This window comes from Stegostoma tigrinum, chromosome 18 (genome assembly GCF_030684315.1).
Source record: "Stegostoma tigrinum isolate sSteTig4 chromosome 18, sSteTig4.hap1, whole genome shotgun sequence".
In the NCBI taxonomy this organism is placed as follows: Eukaryota; Metazoa; Chordata; class Chondrichthyes; order Orectolobiformes; family Stegostomatidae; genus Stegostoma; species Stegostoma tigrinum.
Genome location: NC_081371.1, coordinates 46,508,905 through 46,534,655, shown reverse-complemented (window position 1 = coordinate 46,534,655; position 25,751 = coordinate 46,508,905). Strand labels below are relative to the sequence as shown.

General features: G+C 42.8%; 1 protein-coding gene across 1 annotated transcript; it reads right to left on the bottom strand.

Annotated features, from left to right (window-relative positions):
• Window positions 1-4,326: 4,326 nt before the first annotated feature.
• On the bottom strand, window positions 4,327-21,390 carry si:ch211-245j22.3 (uncharacterized protein LOC563798 homolog). The gene is made up of 5 exons (XM_048549469.2): window positions 21,296-21,390; window positions 19,294-19,426; window positions 9,787-9,936; window positions 8,563-8,668; window positions 4,327-4,831 (listed from the first exon to the last, which is right to left on the bottom strand). The coding sequence occupies exons 1-5, from the start codon at window positions 21,364-21,366 to the stop codon at window positions 4,725-4,727; spliced, it is 567 nt and encodes a 188-aa protein (XP_048405426.1). The 5' UTR covers window positions 21,367-21,390; the 3' UTR covers window positions 4,327-4,724.
• Window positions 21,391-25,751: the final 4,361 nt, after the last annotated feature.

Sequence of the window (25,751 nt, the reverse complement as noted above, 5' to 3'; positions counted from 1 at the left end):
ATCCAGAGTTGTTTCAGTTTTTAGATCAATCTCCATGTTTGGTGTTAATCAGTGTACCAGGAAAACCCCTACGATACATCAAAACAGAAAAACAGGTCAAATACTATCAATGGTGCATTGCACTTCTAGGCTGCTCTAATGTTTTTTTTTCTAAAAATAAGTCTTGTGAACACAGCATTCAGCTGATTTCCTTAAATTCTCTTACAATTGACTTTTCAGAGAGACAGAGATGAACTTTCTAACTCTCTGTCAGATATCCTTCCGCCTTGGCACTGTGCCTATGAGCAGGCCTCAGCCCAGACTGTCTGGTACCAGTATGGATCAATGAAACACATTAGGAAACCTTCAGCCCAATATTCCTGAGCCAATTTTTTGAGAATCCCTTTCGCCTTTTCCAAAAGCTTACCATTTTTCTTACTTCCCACTTTATTCACTTTGCAAGTTGCTATTGAATCTTCTACACCCTCCATTGTGAAGAGCTGGGAATAAGGGTGGCACTATAGAAAGGAAGCCTCAAGCAACTAAGAATGTTACCACTGGAAAAAAAGCTTCAAATTTATCATAATCTAAGAAGGAGCACTGAAAGTGCAACATTTTTCTTCTGTTGTCGTCTAGTGACTTCCCAGGCCACTGGACCGGTAATCTAGAGGTCCAGGCTACTGATCTCGGGTCAGAGGTTTAAATCTCACCAGCATCACTGTGAGCATTTAATTTCCATTTAGAAAAATCCAAAACTAGTGTCAGGAACCAAGAAACAAAAGAAAGCACAAGTGGAAGTGAGAGAAGGAAGACTGAGAAGCTTGTTTTGATCAGCACAAAAATCATCTCAGCAAATCCTGTGAACAGGGACTGACGAACAGCTTTATCAAGTTTTCCCACTGCTTTGTCCCTGTTGTGTCTGTTTGTATGTGTGTGTATGCAGAGAGTTTACAATGGAATTAGAGTTTTAACTAATAGAGTTATATGCCAAAATTGTTTACCAGCAGCTGGTCTCTTTGTACTTGGAACAAATTGCAATTTTTGTGAAGTACTTTCATCAACTTGAGTCTGAAAGTCGGGTAAATTGGAAAATTCTGTGCACATTGACTTTGGAACCACTCTGGGAATAGCGGAGCTTTATTTCCAGGGCGTTACCCAAGGGAGACATAACAAAGCTGAATATTAATGCGGTGAGTTACACTGTTAACTACATGGTTAACATGTCACCTGGGTCTGGAGGGTTTGAGCAAAAGAGAGAGCCTGAATGAGCTGGGGAATTTTTCCCTGAAGCATCAGAGGCTGAGGGGTGATCGTATAGGGGCTTATAAAATCATGAGGGGCGTCGTTAGGGTGAGTAGACAAGGTCTTCCTTCCAGGGTGGGGGAGTCCAAAACTCGAGGGCACAGGTGTGAGGTGAGAAGAGAAAGATTTAAAGGGGTTCTAAGGGACAACATTTCACACAGAGGGTGGCTTGTGTGTGGAATGAGCTGCCAGACGATGTGGTGGAGGCTGATACAATTACAACATTTAAAAAACATCTGGATGGGTATATGAATAGGAAGCGGTTAGAGTGATGTGGGCCAAATGCTGGCAAATGGGGCTAGATTAGTTTAAGATATCTGGTCAGCATGGATGAGTGGGACCAAAGGCTCTCTTTCCGCGCTGCATTACTCTACGTGACTGTGAAATCGCTGCTGACTACTGAAAAATTCACCACATCGCTAATTAAAAGCATATAAATGGAGTAGGCGCTCCCAATATTGAGATGGGCCTTGCTGGACTGGACATCCAATTCTGCCACATATCCCAGCATAGTCTACATCATCCAAATTCCCATAAGGCTCTGCCCTTTGTGTACGTACAACTGAGACAGTTTATCAAGTTTTCTTCCAACATTCTTATTTATTAGAAGTAATGTGATCCAAATGTGCTTTTTACAGTCTAAATCAGATTGAGAAATCAAATCACATACAGTGTCATAGTAGCAAGAGCGCCCAGGAGCTGCACTTCCTTGGAATATAACATTAAAGTTCTTCTAATACTCTGCTGCTGGTCTGCAAAGATACTTTGCTTGAATCACATAATGTTATAACAATTCAAAGCAACAGGAATTGAGGAAGCAAAATTCCACTTCACTGTTCCTACAGCTCACTACAGAGAGAAAAGAGATAGATCTTGCATTTCGATAGAGCCATATACCTCCTCAGTGCATACCAAAGCACTTTACAGCTACTGAAGTCCTTCTGGAGTGTAATCTCTGCTGTAATGATAGAGATAAGGCAGCAAATCTGTGCGCAGCAAAATCCCACAAAAAATATGACAATGAACTGATAACCCATTGCGGAATTGACAACTGAGAGATAAGTAGCAGCCAGAACGCCGGGGACTATTCTCCTGCTCTTCCTTAAAATAATGATTAAGGAGATTTTTCAACTGAGAGGGCAGACCAAGGTTAACATTTGGAGCCTGCATCCTGACAGCATTGGTGTTCTGCCTACTCCAGATAGATTGCAGCAAGAAGACACATTCTCAACATTCTCATATTCACATCACCACATTCTCAATGACAGCTAGGTGTGAGCCATAATGACTGACTCAGTCAACCACACCCGTGCCACCTGAATGAATGAATAAACTCATCCAAAAGCCCCATCTCTGACCGTTTAGCTATCTCTTAGTATTACAATGTAGTGCCCAAATCTCTAGAGTGGGGTATTGAGCCACGCCATTTCAATTCAGAGCTACCCTCTGAACCAAAGCTGGTCCTGTTTAATTTTAGCAGTTTGAATTATCACAGGCAGTGTACTCTGGCATTGAGTGATGTGTCAGTCTGGGGATTGCAGAGATGGTACAGTGAGTCCTTAGCCTCTGACCAATGTTGTTGTCAAAACAGGGCTTAGCTCACTTATCCCAAGGTCTTCCCTTTTATCCATTGGGCATTATCAACAATGCTAGCCCTTGAATTGAGTGATTCAGCACAATATTTGCAGAGGATCAATTAGGAGTCAACTATGTTGTTTTGGTCCAGGGTTACACATATACCAATCCAGGTAAGGGTGACAGATTTCCTTCTCTGAAGAACATTAGTGAACGAAGTGGGTTTATACAATAACCAATGATCTTTTCACACTCACTGGCTAATACCTTTTTTTATTATTCACTCACGAGTTTTGGGCAATGCTGGCTGGGCAATCATTTATTTCCCATCCTTAGCTGCCCTGAAGAAGATAACGATGAGCTGCTGTCATGAATTGATACAATGTGTATGGTGTAGATACATCCACAATGCAGTTGATGGTAGTATTTGCGGGTTTGAAATATACTGTCCAAGCAGCCCTGGTGAATTTCGACATTGTATATGGTAAAGGCTGCAGCTACTGAGGGTCAGTGATGGAGGAAGTAAACGCTTGTCAATGTGGTGTCAATCTTCAGATTTATTAGTTGAATTCAGAATTCACAAACAGCTGTGGGAGATTTTAACCTAGTGTAGGAGTATTAGCCTCAACGCTCAGGATTACAAATGATATTATCATTAGGTAATCATCTCTCCCTATTGGAAAGTTCCTTCTTGCATTTATTTAATACAGGTGTATGGGATAAACATGACAAACATGACAAACTGCGGTAAAATTGCTGACTGCAAATTCCGTCCTTACATGATAATTTCAGAATGTTCCTCTTATTTTCAGTTACAGTACTTCCCTTTCATTTTGTAGAGATAACACAGCGTGGAGCTGCAGGAACACAGCAGGCCAGGCAGCATCAGAGGAGCAGGAAAGCTGATGTTTCGGGTCGGGACCGTTCTTCTGAAATGGGCAGGGGGAAGGGATGTCAGGAATAAATAGGTGGAGGAGGGCTGGGGCTCGGGAAGGTAGGTGTGCTGGTGATAGGTGGGCGCAGGTAGGCAGTGGTGCTCATTGGTCAGTGACATGGGAGGGGCAGAGAAGTGGGAGAGAAGATGGACAGGTGGTGTGAGGTCAAGGAGGCAGGGATGAGGCGGTACCATTGTGACGCTGAGCGAGGCCCAGGATGGACATGTCACCCAGGGAGTGGGAGGTGGAGTTAAAATGACTCGCAACCGGAAGGTGGTGTTTTTTGCAGCAAACAGAGCGCAGATCCTCTACAAAATGGTCTCCAAGCCTCCACTTGATCTCACTGATGTGGAGGAGGCCACATCGGGAGCAGCAGATGCAGTAGACAACATTGACCGATGTGTAGGTGATCCTCTGTTTAATGTGGAATGTTTGTTTTGTGCCTTGAATGGAGGTGAGGGGAGAGGTGTGGGGGCAGGTGTAGCACTTCCTGCGGTTGCAGGGGAAGGTATCAGAGGTGGTGTAATTAGTGAGGATTATGGAGCGGACGAGGGATACGTGGAGAGAGCAGCCCCTACAAAAGGTAGATATGGGTGGGGATGGAAATATCTCTGGTTGTGGCGTTGGTTTGTAGGTGGTGGAAGTGACAGAGAATGATAAGTCGGATATGGAGGATAGTGGGGGATACGCAAGGACAAGGGAGATTTCTGTCTTTGTTTTTGTTGGGGGTAGGGGATGTGAGGGCAGAGGTGTGGGAACGCAAGAAATGCAGCCGAGGCTGGGGTCTGCAAACCCCCTTTTAATTTTGCGTTCTTCACAGCGGTTCTCCCCAAGTGATTGGGTCTGGCTGTAGTGCGAATCTATTGAGCCCTTTATTTCAGATCAATTTTGTTGAATTCTCAATATAAAATGCTCATTAGCAGAATGAGACAGCTAAGGACACCTTGGAACGTCTACTGTATTGGGATCACATTCCAGCATTGCGCGGATCCACTGATCTCCCAGAGCTCCTTCAATAAATTCCTGCTGGCTGATAACAGCTGAAAAGATAAGGAAACAAATATAGAACGTAGAACATAGAACAATACAGGGCAGAGCAGGCCCTTCGGCCCTCGATGTTGCGCCGACCTGTGAACTAATCTAAGCCCCTCCCCCTACATTATCCCATCATTATCCATATGCTTATCCAAGGACTGTTCAAATGCCCCTAATGTGGCTGAGTTAACTACATTGGCAGGCAGGGCATTCCACGCCCTTACCACTGTCTGACTAAAGAACTTGCCTCTGACATCTGTCTTAAACCTATCACCCCTCAATTTGTAGCTATGCCCCCTCGTACAAGCTGACGTCATCATCCTTGGAAAAAGACTCTCACTGTCCACCCTATCTAATGCTCTGATCATCTTGTATGTCTCTATTAAATCCCCTCTTAGCCTTCTTCTCTGTGAAAAGACCCAAGTCTCTCAGCTTTTCTTCATAGGACCTGTGCTCCAGACCAGGCAACATCCTGGTAAATCTCCTCTGCGCCTTTTCCAATGCTTCCACATCCTTCCTGTAATGGGGCGACCAGAACTGCACGCAATATTCCAAATGAGGCTGCACTAGCTTTTTGTACAGCTGCAGCATGGCATCTCGCCTCCAGAACTAAATCCCTCTACCAATAAAACCTAACACACCGTAAGTCTTCTTAACAGCACTATCAACCTTGGTGGCAACTTTCAGGGATCTATGTACATGGACACCAAGATTCCTCTGCACATCCACACTACCAAGAGTCTTTCCATTGGCCCTGTATTCTGCCTTCCTATTATTCTTCCCAAAGTGAATCACCTCACATTTATCCGCATTGAACTCCATTTGCCACCTTCCAGCCCTATCTATCCAAATCTTTCTTTAAATGCACAGGTTGCAATGCTGGCTGAAATGACTGGATCCTGTACGTGGGTAAATATGCATCATTGATCTTGCTGAATGAACCCTGCAGTTACTTTGCTCCATTTGTCTGGATGAGTAGATATGCTACAATGCCCAAGATATTCAACATCATTTGGGACAACATCTGACCAGCACCTTTTAGCATTTAGTCCCCCGGCACTAACAAAAACAGTGGCAGCAGTGTGTGCCATCTTCAAGATACATGCCAGCATTTCTAACAGCAGCTTCCAAACCTACGACTTCCAACATCCAGCAGAACTAGGTGAGCAGTTACATGGGAACATGATGTCGGTGAAATCAGTTTCAATTATGACTATCGAAGGAGTCTTGATGTATTGCTGCAGTGCATCTTATAGGGTAGATTCTGCTGCCATTCTGCATCGGTGATGGAAGAAGGGTAGATATAGGAGTCAAATTGGCTGATTTGAACTCAATAGTGTCAAGCTATGTGGTTGTAGTTGGAGTTGAACACACCCAGGTAGGTAGAGAGAATTCCATCACAGTCCTGATTTGTCACTTGTAAATGGATGACAAGACTTGAGGTGGCAAATAGGACTAGGTCAGATTGGGATGTCTGGTCGGTGCAGACAATTTGGACCGAAGGGTCTGTTTCCTTGCTGTGTAATTCTACATCTCTCTGACTCTGTGAGTCAGGACATGAGTTATTCATCACTGAATTCCTAGCATCTGAACTGTTCTTGAAGCCACTGTATTTACATGCCCAGTTCAGTTTTTGGTCAACTAGGGTAACCCAAAGGAAGTTGATAGTGGGGAAATTCAGTGATGGTAATGATATCCCCAATTTGGTGTTGCCACAAGGTTTATTAATGCAAAATCTAAATTGCTGATATTTTGATGAAGTCTTGCACTCATCAGGAGAATTTACAAGAAATACCAATATAAAGAGAAACCGATATTTTATGCTGCATAATAAGAGAGTCCTGATTGACAGCTAAGTGGATTCTTTATCAGGAATACTCACATTTTGTACCAAATGACTATTTGTAGTTATGACTTGTGAACAACAGGAGCCCCAGCACTCATCTTTACAACTTCATTCAGTGGCTACCCTTTATCCCTTCCATTCACCACCTTCAGCATCAGTTACGGGGTATGGGGAGCAGAGTTTTGGTGAGCTGAAATACACAGAGGGTTGAAGGTGGGAGGCCAGTCAGGACAGCGAGGGAATAGATGATCCTGGAAATGTCAAACGCAGGACAGTAAGGAAATTTGAAAAATAACTTTCTTTCAGAAATTGGTATGAGGAGGACAATGCTTGTAAAAAGTCCCCTTCAACTGTATCTGTTCTGCGAATGAGAATCTGGGTTATACATCATTAATAAAATCTGTAAAAAGTCTTGAAGTATCATAATTTTAATTAACAGGCTCAGTGGCAAAGCTGGAAGGTTAAAGGTAGCTCTATAAAGGGAGGGTTGTAGGAATTGTACGGTTAGTAATCAACTTGATTGAATTTTTCAAAGATGTGACCAGGAGTGCAGATGAGGGCAACATCATTGGTGGAGTCTGTTTGGACTTCAGCAAGGCTTTTGATAAGGTCCCACAGGGGAAATGAAGAGCCCTTGGGATCCAAGAAGCTTTGGCAAGTTGGATCCACAATTAGTTGAGTGGCAGGAGAAAGAGGTTGATGTTGGAAGGGTGTTTTTAGCATGCAAGTCCAATTGGGTCCCACAGAGTCATTGTTGAAGCCCTTGTTGCTATGATATATAGACATGAATATAGGAGGTCCATCACTTTGCAGATGATACAAAAATTGGGAGGGGTTAGTAGATATTGAGGAGAGTAGCCTTAGACTACAAGGAGATATAGACAGACTAATCAGATGACCTGATCAGTGACAAATGGAATTTAATCTGGATAACTGTGAGGTGATGCACTCAGGCATGCCAAACAAGGCAAGGAAATACAAGATGAACAGTAAATCTTTAGGAAGCACCAAGGATCAGAGGGACTTACGTCAGTCCCTCATGTGCATGTACATATGGTATAAGGCATATGGTATGCTTGCCTTTATTAATTGAAGCAGAGCATTTAAGAGCAGGGAAGGTACGCTAAAACTGTATAAAACATCTGTTTGGACAAAGATATTGTGTGCAATTCTGGAAACAATATTACAGGAGGGATATAATAGCAGTGGAGAGGGTGCAGAGGAGATTTACCAGGACGTTGGCAGGGCTGGAGAGTTACAATTATGAACAGAGATGGGACAGACTATGGTTGTTTTCCTTAGAGCAGAGGGGATTGAGAGGGGACAGGATTGAGATGTATACAATTATGAGGGATATAGATAGTTTAGACAGGAAAAAACATTTCTCCTTGATAGAGGGATCAAGGACCGGGAGCCTAGATTTAAGGTAAGGAGCATAAGCTTTAGAGATGTGGAGAAAATTTATTTTTATCCAGAGGTAGGAAGGTAAGGGCGGTAGAGGCAGAACCCTCATAACATTTAAGAAACATTTAGGCTATGTGTCAAGAGCTAGTAATGGGACTAGAATAATTAGGTGTCGGCTTGACTAGCATGGCCATGATGGGCTGACTGGTCTGTTTTGTACTGTAGATCTCTACAACTGTATAACTGGGTCTGTTGGATAGCTCTTGCAAAGTGCTAGGGTAACCAGGATGGGTCATTCCATGCTGTATGATTCTATGGTTCTTAGAAAAGTAATGGAATATCTTCAACTTTGCGTACATTGGCTGCCATGGTTCAGGAAGGCAACAGATCACCACCTTCTCAAGGGCAACTAGGAATGGGCAATAAATGCTGGGCCCAGCCAGTGACCCCCATGTCCCTTGAGTTAATAAAAAAAACTTTACTCACCATCTCTGTCTTTGTCCAGCTGAACGAAAATTCTGTTGGTACATTCTTCAGCAGTTTTGGGGTCAACTTTAGTCAGTGAAGCAGCCAAGCCCATTTTATATATTGTCTGAATGGAGAGAAACTACCTTATAAGTGTGAGTTAAACGCACAATGAATCAATGTATGGACCACACAGTCTGCAGCGGTTCAAGAGGGCAGCTCACTAGGATTCTCAAGAGCAATTAGGCATAGACAATAACTACTGGCCTAGCCATTGATACCCACATTCTGTGAAAGAATGTTAAAGAAGCGACAATATAAACTTACAGACTTGTTTTTAAAGCAGTGTTTCCTGGACCCAAATTTTTTTTTAAACAATGTTTCTTGTGGTCCTAACACTTACTCTGTTATTTTAAACAAATTCGCACAATATTCTTGACTGGTCTTCATTGCAAGGTTCTGGTTCTGGTCTTACATATCGCTCGCACTTGCCGCAGGTCTCTGAAACATAACATTTCCAGGTTCAAATTTCAGCCCAGTACTTGAATATCAGTGAAGGTAGAGCTCTAGGGCAAGTAGTTGTTAAAGTGGAAGCTCCAAGCCAACTGCTCAAGTGGATGCAGAAAAATCCCCTAAAACATTGTTCATTTTAGGTCAAATTGTGTTGTAGGAAACTGATGGGACTGAATAGCACGTTAAAAACCTTACTATCCGCAACTTCAATGGAAGTTAAAAGAGGACAGGGCGCCCACTGACTGAATCCAGTGCCCAAAGATTTTGATGCCCCAGTGGATGCGTTCTACAATGGCAGGTTGTATACTGGCAGGGTCAGAAGTAGGCAGAGTAGGCATAGACATGGTTCCAGTGACAGGGAATCGTATGGCAGCTGCCTATATATCGGGTGTCCATCGGGTGGGTAAGCGAGTATTAATTGGACAGTTAGAGCATCCATTATACGTGTGCCAATCAGCAAGGTGTCCATTGGGAAACTACTTATTGGGCAAAGTGTCAATTGGGAACCTGTCTGTATGGCCCTAGTCCTCTCAGTCCCCTGTCAGCTAAGTAAGGAGAAAGAAAATAGGAGGTGATAATATGATGACAGAGGGTGCCCAGGAAATTGGAAGCTTGGGTTCTTGAAAGTGGCCAAAGCTCCCACAGATACAGAGCTAAGAGACCATGCCCACATTCATAGCCAAACACCTACTATGCCCTTTTTAAACATTAAGCAACAGAACAGATGCTGACCTGCATAATTTCCAGCATCTCTAAACGAGTAATTGCTCCGTCCTTATCCTTGTCATAAAGTTTAAATGACCACTTCAGCTTTTCTTCCGGACTGCCCTGTACCAGAAGGCTGACAGCAGATACATATTCATGGTAATCGACGGTTCCATCCTTCAAAAGTAAAAACAATAATCACTGTACTTCTACAGGTCACATCCTTTCAGGCACTCATCCAATGGATACCCACAGATATAAGGAAGAAATCCTAACGTTGAATATTTCATAACCCAAAGCACTTCACTGCCAATAGAATATTTCTACAGAGTCCTCACTTCTCTAATATCACTCAACTGAGGAAGAAAGGGAAGCAGCATGTATCAGCTGCTGATTCTCAGCCTGGATAAATGTGGAGGGCTGGCAACAGGAAGAGTATCAGTTGTAAAGCTGAGCACCCAAGTCCAAAAACTTAAAAATAACATTTACAAGAGATCATGTGGCCCCAGGCAAACACCATGCAGTCAGCTGGGGAGATAATTCCTAAGAAGCTTGTTGACATCAGTTTTGGAACTCAGTCTCAGAGTGGGAGAGAGAGAGAGGGAGAGGGAGAGGGAAGACCAGAAGCAAATCATTCGCTGAGAAGAGGTCCTAACAGCAGAGGTGCTGTTGTCTAACAGCCAAACTCCAGAGCAGAGGGCTTTGGAGGTGTCAGAGAAGAGATCATATAAAGCTGTTGAAGACTTGCAATTAAGGAACCCATGTTAAGTAATAAATCAGATGGGTCTTTGGGATAGATAGTGATTGGAGAAAATACACAGAAAGTTGCTGAAAGGAAATGGATTACAGCATGTTCACCAGGCAAGAAGTTTTAACGTGAGGATAGAGATGATTCTTCACTTAGGTTCATGCAAGGGCATTAGTGGTATAAAAGTGATGAATTTTCTTTTTAATTTTTGTAATGAGACTGCTCCAATAGTCTTTGTCTAGTCAGATTTAGTTCTTGCTTTTTTTTAAATAAACTTTTATGATCTTTGGTGAAAGTACACTGGCAGTTCTTGTGAATAGGTTCAGTGATACAGGCAGCAAACAGAAAGAAAAAATCAAACTTATGGTCTATCAGGTTTCTCGCCTAGATCTGACTTATCCAGTTTGACCACCCGCTGAGCTCAGAACAGAATAGTTCCCAGGTAAAATCGCAGATCCCCAGGGATATCTCTTTCGAAATCTTAACTTATGGACACTTTTGAATCAACCTGTTCAGAGACGTTATTACACGCTTTTGCAGCAGGTGGAACTTGAACATGGGCCTCCTGGTCCAGAGTTAGCAACACTACTACTCGGCCACGAGAGCCCTCAGTCTTGTCATACAAGCTGGTATTTAATTGTATTCAGATGGTCAGGAACAAGGAAGGATTCATGTGGGTGAATTAACATATGATGAATGGTGCCGAACTACAGGACAGTTAACTGAAACTGTGTTTGTGAGGCCTGAAAGTGAATGTTTGTAAGGTGTTTATGTAAATAATACCTCATAGGGGCACAATGGAGAGAGTGTCTAGATGGCCAAACTGGAGCATATGCCGAAAGCTGGGTCCCCTCCCTGAGTCTGGCTCCCATCATTTTCACGGTATTAGTGTGGTGTATGGATTGTACCAGAACATTCTTGGCTCATGGAGGCTATTGCACATATTTAAATCAGATCCAATATTCACTACAGGGGTATCTAGAACATGACATATACATTCAAAATGTTTTAGGTAAAGGTCTACAATTGTCAGAGTTCTTTGAAGTGATAGGGTACCATTTTACCATTAGGGTGCAAGGATAGCTTTTAGAGAAGCAAAGTGTCTTTATGGAGAGGTTAGTAATCATTTGGAACAGGTCCAATTCCCCTTTGGGCTGTTATAAGAAGATATGAATCTACATTAAAGAAAGCAGATAACTCATTGACTCGCAAAAGGAGACTGGGATGAGTTCCATCCTCAGTCCTACATCTCTCCCTGCCAGCTTTGATCCTGGAGGCTTGCAGCGCTGGAGAACAGGGGAGGCAGTGAGTGATTAGGGCTTGAAATGTGCAGTTTGACAGTGTGCTGGAGGCAGGTTCAGTCAAAACAGTCAGTCAAAGACTGCAGGGTCAATATTGTCAAGATCACACAGAAAGAATGGGGGAGTTGCAGGGAGCTGGCACCATCTCAATGGAGCAAATGGCCACCTTCTGTGCTATTGCCATTACCAAGATAGGGAGAGGACAAGCACAAGCATTGGTTTGAGAAGTTTAAAAATCAGGGACTCACTTAGGAGTCAGTGTAGGCCAGTGAACATAGGGAAACTTCCCATATTGTACACCATTGAACATCTGATTGAGGAAGGTACATTCCTTGTGCACAAGTCCTCCACAACATAAACTTCAATCTGTGCTGAGGGTTAAAGAGAGTCGCATTAATTACAGAGCAGTGAGAATATAGAGCTAACCATCAGAGTGGGCAGATGAGGTGAATCACAGATGCGTTTAAGGGGAAGCTGTTTAAATACAAGTAACAAGATGATTGCAAAGACATATGTGCCAGTATGGTCCAGTTGGGCCAAATGATCTGGTTCTGTTCTTCAGCTCTTTAACGTTCTGCTGAAAAGATAGAGGAAAGAACATTTTTTCTTCCCCAGCCCTGCCCTGTGTGGTGTTAGAAAGCAAAGGACAGAATCTTACAGGAGCCTGAGAGGCTTGGGCTATGGCAAGAGTTTTGGCAGAATTGGGTGAGAAGTCCAGCCAGGACTACTGCAATGTTGGGAGCCACTTACTGCATCTTTTATGGATTTTCCAGGTGCCAGGTGAGTTTCTCTGAGGCAGTGTCAAGCTGCCAACCAAAGGGGACTATTGTTGGTTAAGCACTTTATTAACACCACAACTCTCCTTATTAATGTTTTATCTACTATCTATTTTATCAAATGTGCTGAACAAGGTCAAAATCAAGAGTTCTTGAAATGGAAGAGAAGGTGGTTATGTGGCAATATCAGTTCACCGTAGGCACTGAAAGATCTCCACGTTGGACAGCATTTACCATCACCTCAGGACACTCACCACAGCTACTGGCCACACACTCCTCAAACTGCTTTCTGGCATGTCCCAGCCTCCAAATATCCTCATGGCACATTTTCAATTGACTTACAGCACACTTCTACATTTAACTACTGCGCCTCAGCAGCTATCATTGTGATCAGAGATAATGGGAACTGCAGATGCTGGAGAATCCAAGATAACAAAGTTTGGAGCTGGATGAACACAGCAGGCCAAGCAGCATCTTAGGAGCATAAAAGCTGACGTTTCGGGCCTAGACCCTTCATCAGAAAAGTGTCTGCTGCAAGGACACTGTGCACTCAGGAACATGCACCTAGCTCAGGGATTGGATGGGCTTCATTTCTGGGCTGCTCACATGCTGTCATAGCACTCTCTCACTCTGAGGTAACTCGAATGCTCAACAACCTCTGTTTTGCTTTGCTTAGCCTTGACATTTTGCAAATTACCCCCTCGGGCTCAGTCTTGCTGTGCTGTTTCGTGCTGATGCAAAGCCAGGAATTTTGTTATAGTTCTCAGTCAACTCAAAAGGAGAAAGCCTTCAGCCAGGGGCTGCTGAACATTAAGTCAAAGGCAGTCTTCAACAACAGCCCAAGATCTTGGACACGTCAGTCAGTTGCTCAGGGTGGCCAGCATCAGAATCCTCTCCACATAATGGGTGAGGTGCCAAATGTTGGGCAGCTCACCGCCCACATTGACCCTGTCCCCCTCATTGTGGCCTGCTTCCCTCACCGAAAGGGACAAAGGTAGATGCTACAAGAAATGAAAGTGGGTGACACAACTGTTAGTTTTGTTGAAGGTTGGGAGTTGTCCTGAGGGAATGAGTAAGGCGGCACAGAGGGTATGCAGGGTTAGTGGCGCCAGGAGTGGATGAGAATGAGTAAGGGAAGATGTTTCAGGCAATCGTTAGAGATAGAGCATGAGACTTGGTGGAAGACGGGTACAGTGGCAGAGACAGAGTGAGTTTAATACATTGGACAAAAGATGGTGGAAGCTGCCCTCGTGGAGTGGAGAAGGTCATTGACCTTCTTCCAAAGGTCCTGTGCCATATGGCTGAGACTGCATTGGGCTGGGTGGTAACTTTAGACCACAGCCCTGGGCTCCACAGTGGGTCCAAGGTGAGAGCCGTCCCACTTGTGTATCGCCCCATTCGGCAGGATCTCCAACCACCTGCCTGCCCAGGGAATACCAGTATCTCGCACTCTGCCATGTCTGGGGCTAATATCAATAGCCATACAGGGCACCTCCAGACTGGACGAGCTTGTACGGGTGCATAGCAGGCTTTTTAAAGACAGTGCCAAAGCCAGGGATGCCAGTGAATTCCAGGATAGACGAGCAGTGGCAAGTTTTTTCTGGGGATGGTGATCTTTTCTGGGAATGGCCTGCTAGCAAGATGGGGGCAAAATCAGATGTGATTAACAGCATTGAGGCAGGGTCATAGAGCCATAGACTCAGAGTCATAAAGCATGGAAACAGACCTTTCTGATGGTCCAATCAGTCTATGCTGATCATATTCCCAAAATAAACTAATCCCACTTGCTTGGTCTTGACCCATATCTCCCCAAATTTTTCCTATTCATGCACTCACCCAAACGTCTTTAAAATATAAATGTACCTTTATCAACCACTTTCTCTGGCAGCTCATTCCACACACGAACCATTCGCAATGTAAAATGTTTGCCCCTCATTGTCCTTTTTAAGTCTTTCTCCTCTCATCTTAAAAGTATGCCCCTTAGTTTTGAACTCCCCCACCTTAGGAAACAAAATAGCCTCGTCATTCACTTTATCTATACCCCTCATGAATTTATAAACCTTACTAAGGTCACCCCTCAACCTCCTAAGCTCCAGTGAAGAAAGTCCCAATCCACTTGTGGCAATATCCTGGTTGGTGGTTAATGAGATGAGGTTGCTAAGACACAATGAGAAAACCCACTAGACCTTGCAGTGTAAAGCCCTCCAAAACACTCAATACAATACGCACTTAGCCAAGAAATCATCAGCTTCAGCCCAATTCTGCTAATTGACTATCCTCCAAGACTTGCATTATTCTCAAAAGAACGCTTTAATCGCTCACATTACCTATCACTGTGTTTTTATATTAAAGCAGGTATTAAGCCAATTAAATTAAATAGTATTTAAAAAGCCAGAGGGATTTAGTGGAAGTGTGTTGATTGATTTGATTGAAGCTTTAATTGAAATCTTGGCCCTTGGATGAAGATGCCTATTGGAGATGTGAAATCTAGAAATTACTGTTCACATCAGTGAGCAAATATATAAAGTATTCAGTTTGTGTTTTTAATAATTCAGTGAATGATTAACTTTAATTAGACTAGTAACTCCGCCAATACTGCAAGGTACGAAGGCAATCAGCATTTGACCTCTGATAATTAACGGTCATTTTGAGGCTGATGAAACAAAAAGAGAAAGATTGAGGGGACGGAAGTGCATCAGGAAAACAGGACAATTCAGAAGAAGTCGTGTCCAAGTGGAGATGGGCTGAGTGACATCAGCTTGAACGGAGATGTTGTATCAGCATGGGGTGAGGTCACTATGTTTTGTAACAAAAGCACATCCAGAGGAATAAAAGCCTAAGCAAATGTGGAAAGGAGATTTCCTCATGCAGTTGAATGCAGAACTGGGGAGTACTGTGTAAAAACACCTCTTTAGGACAGAAGTAAGGTGAAATATTTTTTCTGTCAGTGGGTTGAGTGACTTTGGAGGTTTCAGTCTCTGAAGGTGGTGGAGTCTGTGTCATTGAATCTTTTTAAGTCACATTCTTGTTAGGTAGGGGAATAAAAGTGCGATAATCCTTACATGGTCCAACTTTCATTCCAGCAGTGGTAATGTGGCAAAGGGGACTTGTGCCTGCCACTAGGCCCATGGCCCATGACAGAGCACTTAACAAGGACTGTAACATTGAACACTTTTTTTACTTCTTCATTTTTCTGCTTTAATATTCTATGTTTTGGGGTTTTAAGAGGGCAAACTGCGCAGCACTTTTCACTGTATTTTGTAACAAGATGCACATAGTGATAGATAGGTAGATAGATAGATATATGGGAAATCACTAATTAATCTACTTGTTGAATATGCTTTCCTTTGGTAACAGACAAGGGCCTGTCCAGCTGGAGCTCAGCATCAGAGCTTAGCCCTCTTGTGGAGCAGTGGTTAATATCCCTATCCTTGGGGTGAGAAGGCCTAGGTTCAAGTCCCCCCGTGCTCCAGAGGCTTGTAATAGCAGGTTGATTAGGAAACTAGGTTAAAAGTGCTTTTAAAAATATTCTAAAACAGTCACAGTGAGAGAAACAGAAAGGGAAAAAATAAAACAGACCCCAGTTGTCTGTCTTGGCATTTCTTGTAAATATTGAATTGGCTGCATGAGTGCTTTTACTGGTGGTATGGCGATTTTGGTGATGGGAAGGTCATTCAGTTGTGTGTGATAAAACTTTTCGAAGAATTGGAAAGAAATGGAAAGAGATACAGAGTAACAAAGCAATATCCAGTTGCCAATATGGGCTTAGCTTGTAAAATTTAATTGGCTACGTAGATGGTGACTGGTGGGAGTTAAGAAAGAAGAAAAAGACATAGAGAGTCACAGTGATTTTGGTGGTGGGAAAGTCACTCAGTTGTACATGATAGTATTTCTGGGAATAAAAAATAGAACTAAAATAAAACAGTCAGAGATGCCCTGTGGCACTGTGGTAATATCCCTCCCTCTGGCCTGGGTTCAAGTTCCATTTGCTTCAGAGGTGTGTAATATCATCTCTGAACAGGCTGATTTTAACAAAAAAAAACCCAGGGGATGGGTCTGCAGACCTGTCTTCCCAAGCTAGGACTAGCCTAAATGTGCTCTGAGTAGTGGCGTTATTTTGGTGTTCGACAATAAATGATGTTACTTTCCAGTCAGGCGTCTTTAATTATTACATCGGTGTCAAGAGTTTCGGATAGCCTGGCATTTCAATGACAGGGAGATATCGGAAATCCCTCTGTTTGGGAAACTGGAACCTGTTGATCTGGTTGTGGAGGATTGGCTCCAGTGTGCTAAAAAAATGAGGTACTTTTTCAGACGAATGGGATAGAAGGAGATTACTTGTGGGTCCCCAAATTTCAGCATCATTTAAACCACCCAGCTACCCTGGAATCAAAATCCTTTGATGAACTGATAAATATCACGGGTGGACCTCTATAGACCCAAGCTGTCTGCTATCTCGCAGAGTGACAGGTTTAAGGTAGCAAGTCTACTTTCTGGGGAACCGGTTATTGAACACTGGTAGTATGGGTCAGTCCTTCTGGAAAAGTTAAGGAATCATTTAATTTGTGGAAGTAATAATATTACAACTCAAAGGAAGTTACTGACAGAACCAGGACCCGGACATTGAGAGAGCTATAAATCTGGCCTTTCCCCACTGAAAAAGGGGCTTGGGAGCTTCATGGGCCCTTAACCTTTACCACAGAGCCGTGCCCCCAGTGGACAATACTGGCAGTTCCCGTTGATCATCAGGGAAGGGCAACTGGAATTGAGGGCTGCAAGGTCCAGAACAGGGTGAGAAGTTTCTCCACGACACAGTGAGGGGAAAGAATATCCATGCCACTGTCGTGGTCGTAGGGTCTGCCTCAGCCAAAATCACCGAAACAGGCGAAACATGTACCGCTTGGTTTGAAGGGTGAAGTCACCTCAAGACAGGACATTGCAAAATAAATCAGCCCGAGGATGAGGAACTGATACGGCTAAGTTGAGTCACTGCTGTCAAAGTGGCCCCAATTAAGACAATACTTCTTAGGCATGGAGGTAGACTCAGTTATCAGCCATGTGTTGTTGAGGAGTGAACCTTTCATTCCAATGGGGCACCTTGTCCAAAGCCTGTGAGACATCAAGGCTAGTTTTGGCCACATACATTGGTGAGCCCTTACATTTAGCGGGAGCACCATAACTCTAGTTACACATGGGCAACAGGCAGTCTCATTCCCCTTGCTGGTGTTGTAAGGGCCAGTCCCAACTTTTTGGGAAGGGATTGAATACAGAAAATCTGCCTGGGTTAGCAACAGATTTTTAAAATGGGTCCCGGCAATCTATAAAGTATCATTTGAACTTCCTGAGTTATTCCAAAAAGGTTATCCTGGATAGGTAGGAATGTGGAATTCCAAACACAAATGCTATAATTGAATAGATTGGCATGTCTAGGCTCGAGGAGTAAAATAGCCTAGTTCTGCCTCTGAGTCACTTGTTCATACTGCAGGTTCATCTAAAGTTATCTCAAATTAGGAACAATTCATCTTAGAATAAAATGAAATAAAGACCTATAGATGCTAGAGATCTGAAACCCGCTAAAACAAAAATTGCTGGAGAAGCTCAGCAGGTCTTGCATTATCTGTGGAAAGAAAACACAGTTACCTATCGAGTCTGGTGGCCCTTCTTCAACTCTGATGAAAGGTCACTGGACTCAAAATAATCACTCGGCTTTCTCTCCATTGATGCTGTCAGACGATACACTTAAGGTCTGCTGTAAGTGCAAAATAATAACAGCAACAGAGACTAGTGTCTTGTGGATAGCAAGAACTGCAGATGCTGAGACAGAGTCAATACAGCATGGAGCTGGCGGAACACGGCAGGTCAGGCAGTAACGGAGGAGCAGGAAAATTGACATTTCAGGTTTACACCCTTCATCAGGACTCATCGGGCTAGTGTCTTAGAAACTGTAAAATATCCCGAAGGGATTCATGTAATAAAATTTAACATTGAACATCTTATCACGACAGATCTTCAAATGGCCAAAGAGCTATTTTAAGAGAGCGGGGGGTAGAGAAGGAATCTCAGAGGTGTAACAAATTATAGGGAGACTCTGGGTGCAAGGTACTCATGAGAGAGCAGCTTTGGAGGAATGCAAAGAGTTGTGGAGCTGAAGAAGATTACAGATATAAGGAGTAAATTGTGGACTTGAGAGAAAACCCAGTTGCTAAGCTGTGCAGCTACACAGCCACTGGGAGGCACTGCGCACACCGATCACCATGCTAACTCATATGGCTGTGACTTCCAGAAACCACCCATACAGCAGAAAACAATTTAGAGGGAAGATTAACAGAGGAATATTAAAGCAAGGGTTAGAATTTTAAAATCAAGATGTTGTAAAAAGGGAGCCAGTGGCAGCCACAGGTGTGAAGGGGGAATGGGATTTGGTATGAATGAAGTTACTAGTGGCAGAGTTTTAGGCTTTTATGGATGGTGGATATTGAAGGTTGGTGAGGAGAGTCCAGTGTAAAGGTTGAGTCCAGTGAAGAGTGGAAGAATCTTCTACTAGCAGATGAACTGAAGTAGAGGTGGATACAGGCAATTTTACGCATTTGTGTTCAAGATCCATTTGGGAAAGGGTGTGTATGTTAATGTGAATACATAATCATAACTCATTCAGCAAGTGTGAAGCTGGAGGAGAATGATCAAAACTGTTGATGTTCACTTTTATTACCCTGTTATCATCCAGAGTCCTGAAGATCTGCTCAGCATATTCAGAAGACTTGGGACCCACAGTTCCATCACAAAAGTGTCGCCTGAACTCGTGAAGGGTGATCAACCCACTAGGACACTCTTTGATGAATTTTCTGTGAAAATGTAATACCACAAAGTTAATAATGACCAATAATTCCTGTAGCTTACCATGCTGAGAAGGTAGCTCATGACTTTCTGAAGCAAGAATGGCAGGACTAACAAATGAAGTAAGACAGGATCAGTTAGGACTTTATTCACTGGAGTTTAAAAGAATCTGGGGATGGGATTTCATGGAAACTTACACAATTCTAAATGGACCAGACTGGCTAATAGCAGGCCGGATGTGTCCAATGGCGGGAATTCCAGGACCAAGGATCACAATCTAAGGATACAGGCTAGTCCATTTAGGACTGAGATGAGGGAAAATTCCTTGACCCCGAGAGTGGTAAGCCTGTGGAATTCTATACCACACTAGTTAGTTGAAGCCAAAACATTGAATGTTTTGAAGGTAGATATACTTGTTAGCACTAGAGGAATCAAAGGAGCAAATGTGGGAATAGGCACTGGGTATGATGGTCTGCCATGATCATATTGAATGGGTGACCAGAATCAAAGGCCTGAATGGCCTACTCCTCTTCCCATTTTCCTACAATTTTGTGCTTTTTTTCTATGTTTCTGTGTCAGGAGATTGTGACCTCATGATAACAACAAAAATTTGTATCCATATAGCATCTGTAATATAATGAAAGATCCATTATAAAAGACCAGCAAGATTTGAGATTGAGACTCGTAAGGTGATAATAGTGCAATGGTTAAAAGCTTGTTCAAAGAGGAATGTTCTAAGGAGCATCTTAAACCATGTCAGACAGAAATGGAGAGGCTGGAGGCTGCAATCAGATCAGCCACAATCTTATAGAATGATGAGCAGACCCAAGGAGCTGGCTGGCCTATTCCAACCCTTACTTTGTACATTTGCATGTGTTTTGGAATTTCTGCTGGTTGGCTATGAACCAATATCCACTCCAAGTGTTCTGACTCCCACGGCTGCCTTGACAATAATTTCTTACACACTGTAAGGGCTCCATTCCATTCTCCCAGTCTCTCTGGCCATGACTCGTACCCCATGATAGCTCTACCATGCAGCTGTCTTCCCTTTCCTCAAAGGGGGATTCTCAGTAATTGAGACAGAAAATGCCAGAAATCTCAGCAGATCAGGAGCATTGCTGGAATAAGGAACAGGGTTAATGTTGGAGATACAAGATATTTTGTTAGAACCTGGAGCATCCTGTGGTTGGAGGCTTGATCTTAACCATTGCATTGCCCACATTTCTGTTCTTCTTGGAGAACCAATTAACACACTTTGTTCCTGCAGTAAATTGGTGCGTTCCTTTGAAATTTGGCAATCTTGCATCATGTCCTGACAGGTATGAGATGAAAAGCTTCAACATCCAGTCTCCGTTTTCAATAAGATTCAAGTTCAGTGCTACCCGCCTCCTTTAGCCTTCTGCTGCGAGATTTTGTGGCCTTTTCTCTGTCCTGCCTTCCACGTTATCACAAAACTTCCCTTTTGTTCTTTTCCTGCATCCTGGCCAATTCCTGCCCGGGTTAAATTCTGTCACATTTGAAAATGCTCCAGGTTCTGACAAAAGATCTTGTATCTCCAACTTTAACCATGTTCCTTATTCCAGCAATGCTCCTGATCTGCTGAGATTTCTAGCATTTTCTGTCTCAATTACTGAGATGCAATGACCATACTAAATGGGAATAATTATTCAAGTGGAACACCTCCTAACTATAGTTGCTGATTCTACTGTTTGCTGCAGTGTTGGTGATGCTCTCATTTATTGCAAAAACCAATAGTAAATGCTATAAATTCTAGCCGAACACATTGCTTCAAACTCTGCTCTGATTAAACTCTTAGAAAATAACTTCACAATACATGGATAGCAATAGTTTGTTAATGGAATGATCTGAAAGATTACCTGTACCATACATGAAGTTCCAGAACATATGTATCCTTCTTCCTGGGAGGAAGTACAGCACTCTGGCCCATGTCTCACACAAAGCAATTCTCCAGAATAATCTCTGAAACAATTCTCCAGATTGCAGTTTATCTTTATATACACAAGGGAAGATTAACTTCAATGTAATTTGGTGCGCTTTGCGAATTAACTTCAAAGAACATAATCTGTATTGACCTTCAGAAATACCATTACCTTATCATTTGTGGAGTTTCATTAACCAATGGACTGTGGTTGTTTGTTCTTGCTATGTACTACTGCTGACTGGAGTTCAACACATGTGGCCCCGCCTGAGATTCCCTGACCATGAAAATATCATTAATTATTGTAAATAGCATCGGGTTCATTAATGTCCCTTAGGGAAGGAAATCAGCTGTCTGTAGCAAGTCTGACTGATATGTGACTCCAGAGGCAATGACATATTGGTGAATGCTTCTGGGACAGTAATTCAGGGGAGACTATTGCTATTGCTATTGCTATTCAGTATTATTGCTGAACTGTTAATCCAGAGACCCAGGCAATTTTCCAGCGACCCAGTTTCAATTCCTGCCACGGCAGATGGTGGAACTTGAATTAAGTAAAAACAAAATCTGGAGTCTAATGATGACCATGAATTGATGGTCAGGAAAAACCATCTGGTTCACTAATGCCCCTTAGGGAGGGAAACTGCCATCCTTACCTGGCCTGGCCTTCATGTGACTCCAAAACCACAAAAATGTGGTTGATACTTAACTACCCTCTGGGCATTTAGGAACAGGCAATAAATGCTGGCCCAGCCAGCAACATCCTCATCCTGTGAATGAATTAAAACAAAATCAATAACACACGCCTCCGGTTTAATGTTCTAGGGTGCTGGGTTTGAATCCCACCTTAGTAGATGGTGAAGACTGAAGTCAATTTTTAAAATGTCTGGACTTTAAATCTAGCCAAATAATGACATGTAATCACTGTTCTTCAGGGTGGGGGAGTCCAAAACTAGAGGGCACAGGTTTAAGGTGAGAGGGGAAAGATTTAAGAGGGTCAAAGGGGCAACTTTTTTCACACAGAAGTGGCACATGTATGGAACAAGCTGCCAGAGGAAGTGGTGGATGCTGGTACAATTACACCATTTAAAAAACATCTGAATCAGTACATGAAAAAGAAGGGTTTAGAGGGATAGCAGCCAAATGCTGGCAAATGGGACTACAGCATCTTAGGATATCTGGTTGGCGTGGAAGAGTTGAACTGAAGCATCTGTTTCTATGCTGTAACAGTTCTACGTCTCTATGACTCTCAACTGTTCTCTGAAATGGCCCAAACAAGCCACAAGTATCAAAGAGCAATTAGGGATGGGTTATAAATGCTGGCCTAGTTATCGACACCCTCAGCATGTGAATGAATTTAAAGAAGTGTTATTTATCCTTATCGTAACATCTAAAGGACATTAGAATCCTGGAATCCAATGATTTCACAGTCAAGAAACCAATAAACTCTCTTTTAGAATATTCTCTAGTTTGCTCTGGCCTTAAAAGGAATATCACACAAAAATAAAATTTTCCTCAGCACAAATCATCACAATACTTTCTTCATCTACCCCATTGGTAGCCCCTTGGTACAATGGTAATGGAGTTCATAATTAATCACAGTGAACAATTTCTATCGATGAGTCTATATCAGACCCAATTAGAGAAACACCAATGGTAGGCATCTTTGGGAACCGTAGACTCATGTTTACCCCTCTTGAGCGCACACAAAAGATTTCATATTACTCTATTATTATCTGAAAATATTATTTTGGAAAGGGGCAGACAGAGATGCTCTAGAAACTGAGAGACCTGTTATCATATCACACAGGTTCCCATCACATGCTGTTGGCTTCAATACAGGCTAGGAGTCCAGAAGGGAAAGGTGGAATCTGGTGTTTGTGCTAAATTATAGATTTATATTGTAATACAATTAAGTCAGCCTGTTAAACATTAAGGAGGTGAAGGCATGAGAATGCTTCAAGGAATGAGGTATTTCACTTTGGCAGCAACAAGAGAAGGACTGCATATTTATTCAAATAGGGAAAGACTACAGGAAGCTGCAGTGCAATGCAATTTGAGGGTCTTTGTGCAGCCAAGTTCAGTTGGTAATACTGGAGACAAATGGACTATTGGCCTTTATTTCTAAGGAAATGGAGTATAAAAACAAAGAAGTCTTGCTAAAACTATCCAAGGCATAAATTAGACCACACCTAGAATGATTTGCACAGTTCTAGTCCCCCTGTCTGGCATTGGAGGCAGTCTAGAAAAGGTTCACTAGGTTGATTCCAGGTATGGAGGGATTGTCTTATGAAGACAGTTTGAGACGTTTGGACTGACAAGTGGCAAGTAAACTTTGCGTCACATAAATGCCAGGCAACAACTATCTACAATAAGAGACCATCTAACTACTGACCTTTAACATTCAAAGGTGTTTTGGAATACTCTCCACTTGACTGGATGGGTGCAGCTCCAACGACACTCAAGAAGCTTGACACCTTACAGGACCAAGCAGCCTGCTTGATTGGCACCACATCCACAAACATCAGCTCCCTTCACCACTGATACTGAGTAGCAACAGTGTGTACAATCTACAAGATGCTCTGTGAAAATTCACCAAAAATGTTAGAAGCCACCTTCCAAACCCATTACCACTCCCATCTGGAAGGGCAAGGGCAGCAGATACATAGGAACACCAACATCTACAAGGTCCCCTACAAGCCACATACCATTCCGTCTTGGAAATAAATCACTTTTCCTTCATTGTCATTGGGTCAAATTACTGGAAATTCCTCCCTAAGGGCACTGTGGGTCAACCTACAGCACATGGGCTGCAACAGTTCAAGAAGGCAGCTCACCACCACCTTTTCAAGGAGGAACTAGGGACTGACAATTAACACTGGTCCAGCCAGCAATGCCAATGAGTTATTTAAAAAGTCGGCTTGTACCCATTGGAGTTTAGAAGTGGTCATATTGACACCTATATGTGCTTAACAGGGTAGATGAAAAGAGTTTTTTTTCCTTGTGGATCTCAGACTGTAGGTTCAGCCAGTTAGGGCAGAGATAAAGAGGAATTTCTTCTCTCAGAGGATAGTAAATCTGTGAAATGCTTTACCACTGAAGGTTCTAGAGGCTGGCTCATTAAATTTCTTAAAGAATGAGATAGACTTATTCAGTGAGGGAATCAAGTGCTTTGAGGAAAAGGCAGGAAAGTGAAGTTGATTATAATAAGATCAGTTGTGATCTCATTGAATGGTAGATTGGACACGATGGGCTGAAAGGCTAAATACAATTCCAACGTCTTATTCAAATAGACTGTGGAGAGACATTGGACATGCCCTCCTTGAAGAAGACAGGGTTAAAAGGGGAGTAGATAGGTTTTTTCGATATCATGAAGGATCTGGAAGGAGTAAATAAGGAAAAACTGCTCCCAGTAGCAGTAGGATTGAAACTCAGAGGACATTGGCTTCAGATAAATAGCAAAAGCAACAGGGTAGAAAAACTGTAGCACTCCGGATAAAAACAGGAGGGTGGGACAGGCTAAGGTGCTTTCACACAGAGCTGGCACAGGCATGACAAGTTGAATGGCATCTTCCTGTGCTGCATCTACTCTACGCTCTTATTTAAGAATGAACACTATCATTACCTCAGGTCAAGGACAAGTCTATGACTTTGAACTTTTGAAGTCGGCTACAAACAATGGAGTTGTTTTCCTGATTACCCTTGTAACCTCACATTGCTGAGACAAGCAAGTTCTGAGCAAATCAGCAGGAACAGGAACCATACTCCATGCTATTTTTGAACGTTAAATAAGAAAGCTTGCATCTGTTCAGACATTCAAGTGAGTTTATAGGATTAGGTCAGAGATATTGCAACAAGAGCGAAGCAAGTTGGCAACTTAATTCAGATTTATCGGGGGACAGTGATCACTTCTATGAGGTTTTAAAATAGTGAGCATTTTAGCAAACGTAACAGGACCAAGAACATTGCAAGATTGGAAATTTAAGGAGTTGTTAAGTGATTATCCTGCAGGTTCAATCTCCTGATCGGGAATTCCAGGGATTGGGAATAAAGTGTACCTCATACTGATTGTCTCTGGCCCTGCGTTTTTTAATATGAAAGAAGGGAGATTCTGCTCAATTCAGAGCTGTAACTCCTTTCTGATATTTTATAGCATAGAACAGACAAAGGAAGGCAACCATACTCATTGTTCACAGCAGTGTGATGTCGAACGATCTTCATTGTAACTCTGACAGCTGCTCTCAAATAGTAAGTACATATGGTAAGTGCGATGATGGGGAAGGCCGCTTGATAGCCAGGAGGATAGAGTGCCAGAGCTAATTAGCACACTAAGAGATAGTAAGAACTGCCGATGCTGGAGTCTGAGATAACACAGTGTGGAACTGGATGAACAC

Excerpts from the sequence above, each read along its gene's own strand:
- si:ch211-245j22.3 (XM_048549469.2), bottom strand. The coding sequence starts at position 21,366 with ATGGGCCAGAGTGCTGTACTTCCTCCCAGGAAGAAGGATACATATGTT. Across the intron at positions 19,427-21,295 it reads GAACTTCATGTATGGTACAG|AAAATTCATCAAAGAGTGTC; the intron begins GTAATCTTTCAG and ends ACATTTTCACAG. Across the intron at positions 8,669-9,786 it reads AGATGCTGGAAATTATGCAG|ACAATATATAAAATGGGCTT; the intron begins GTCAGCATCTGT and ends CTCTCCATTCAG.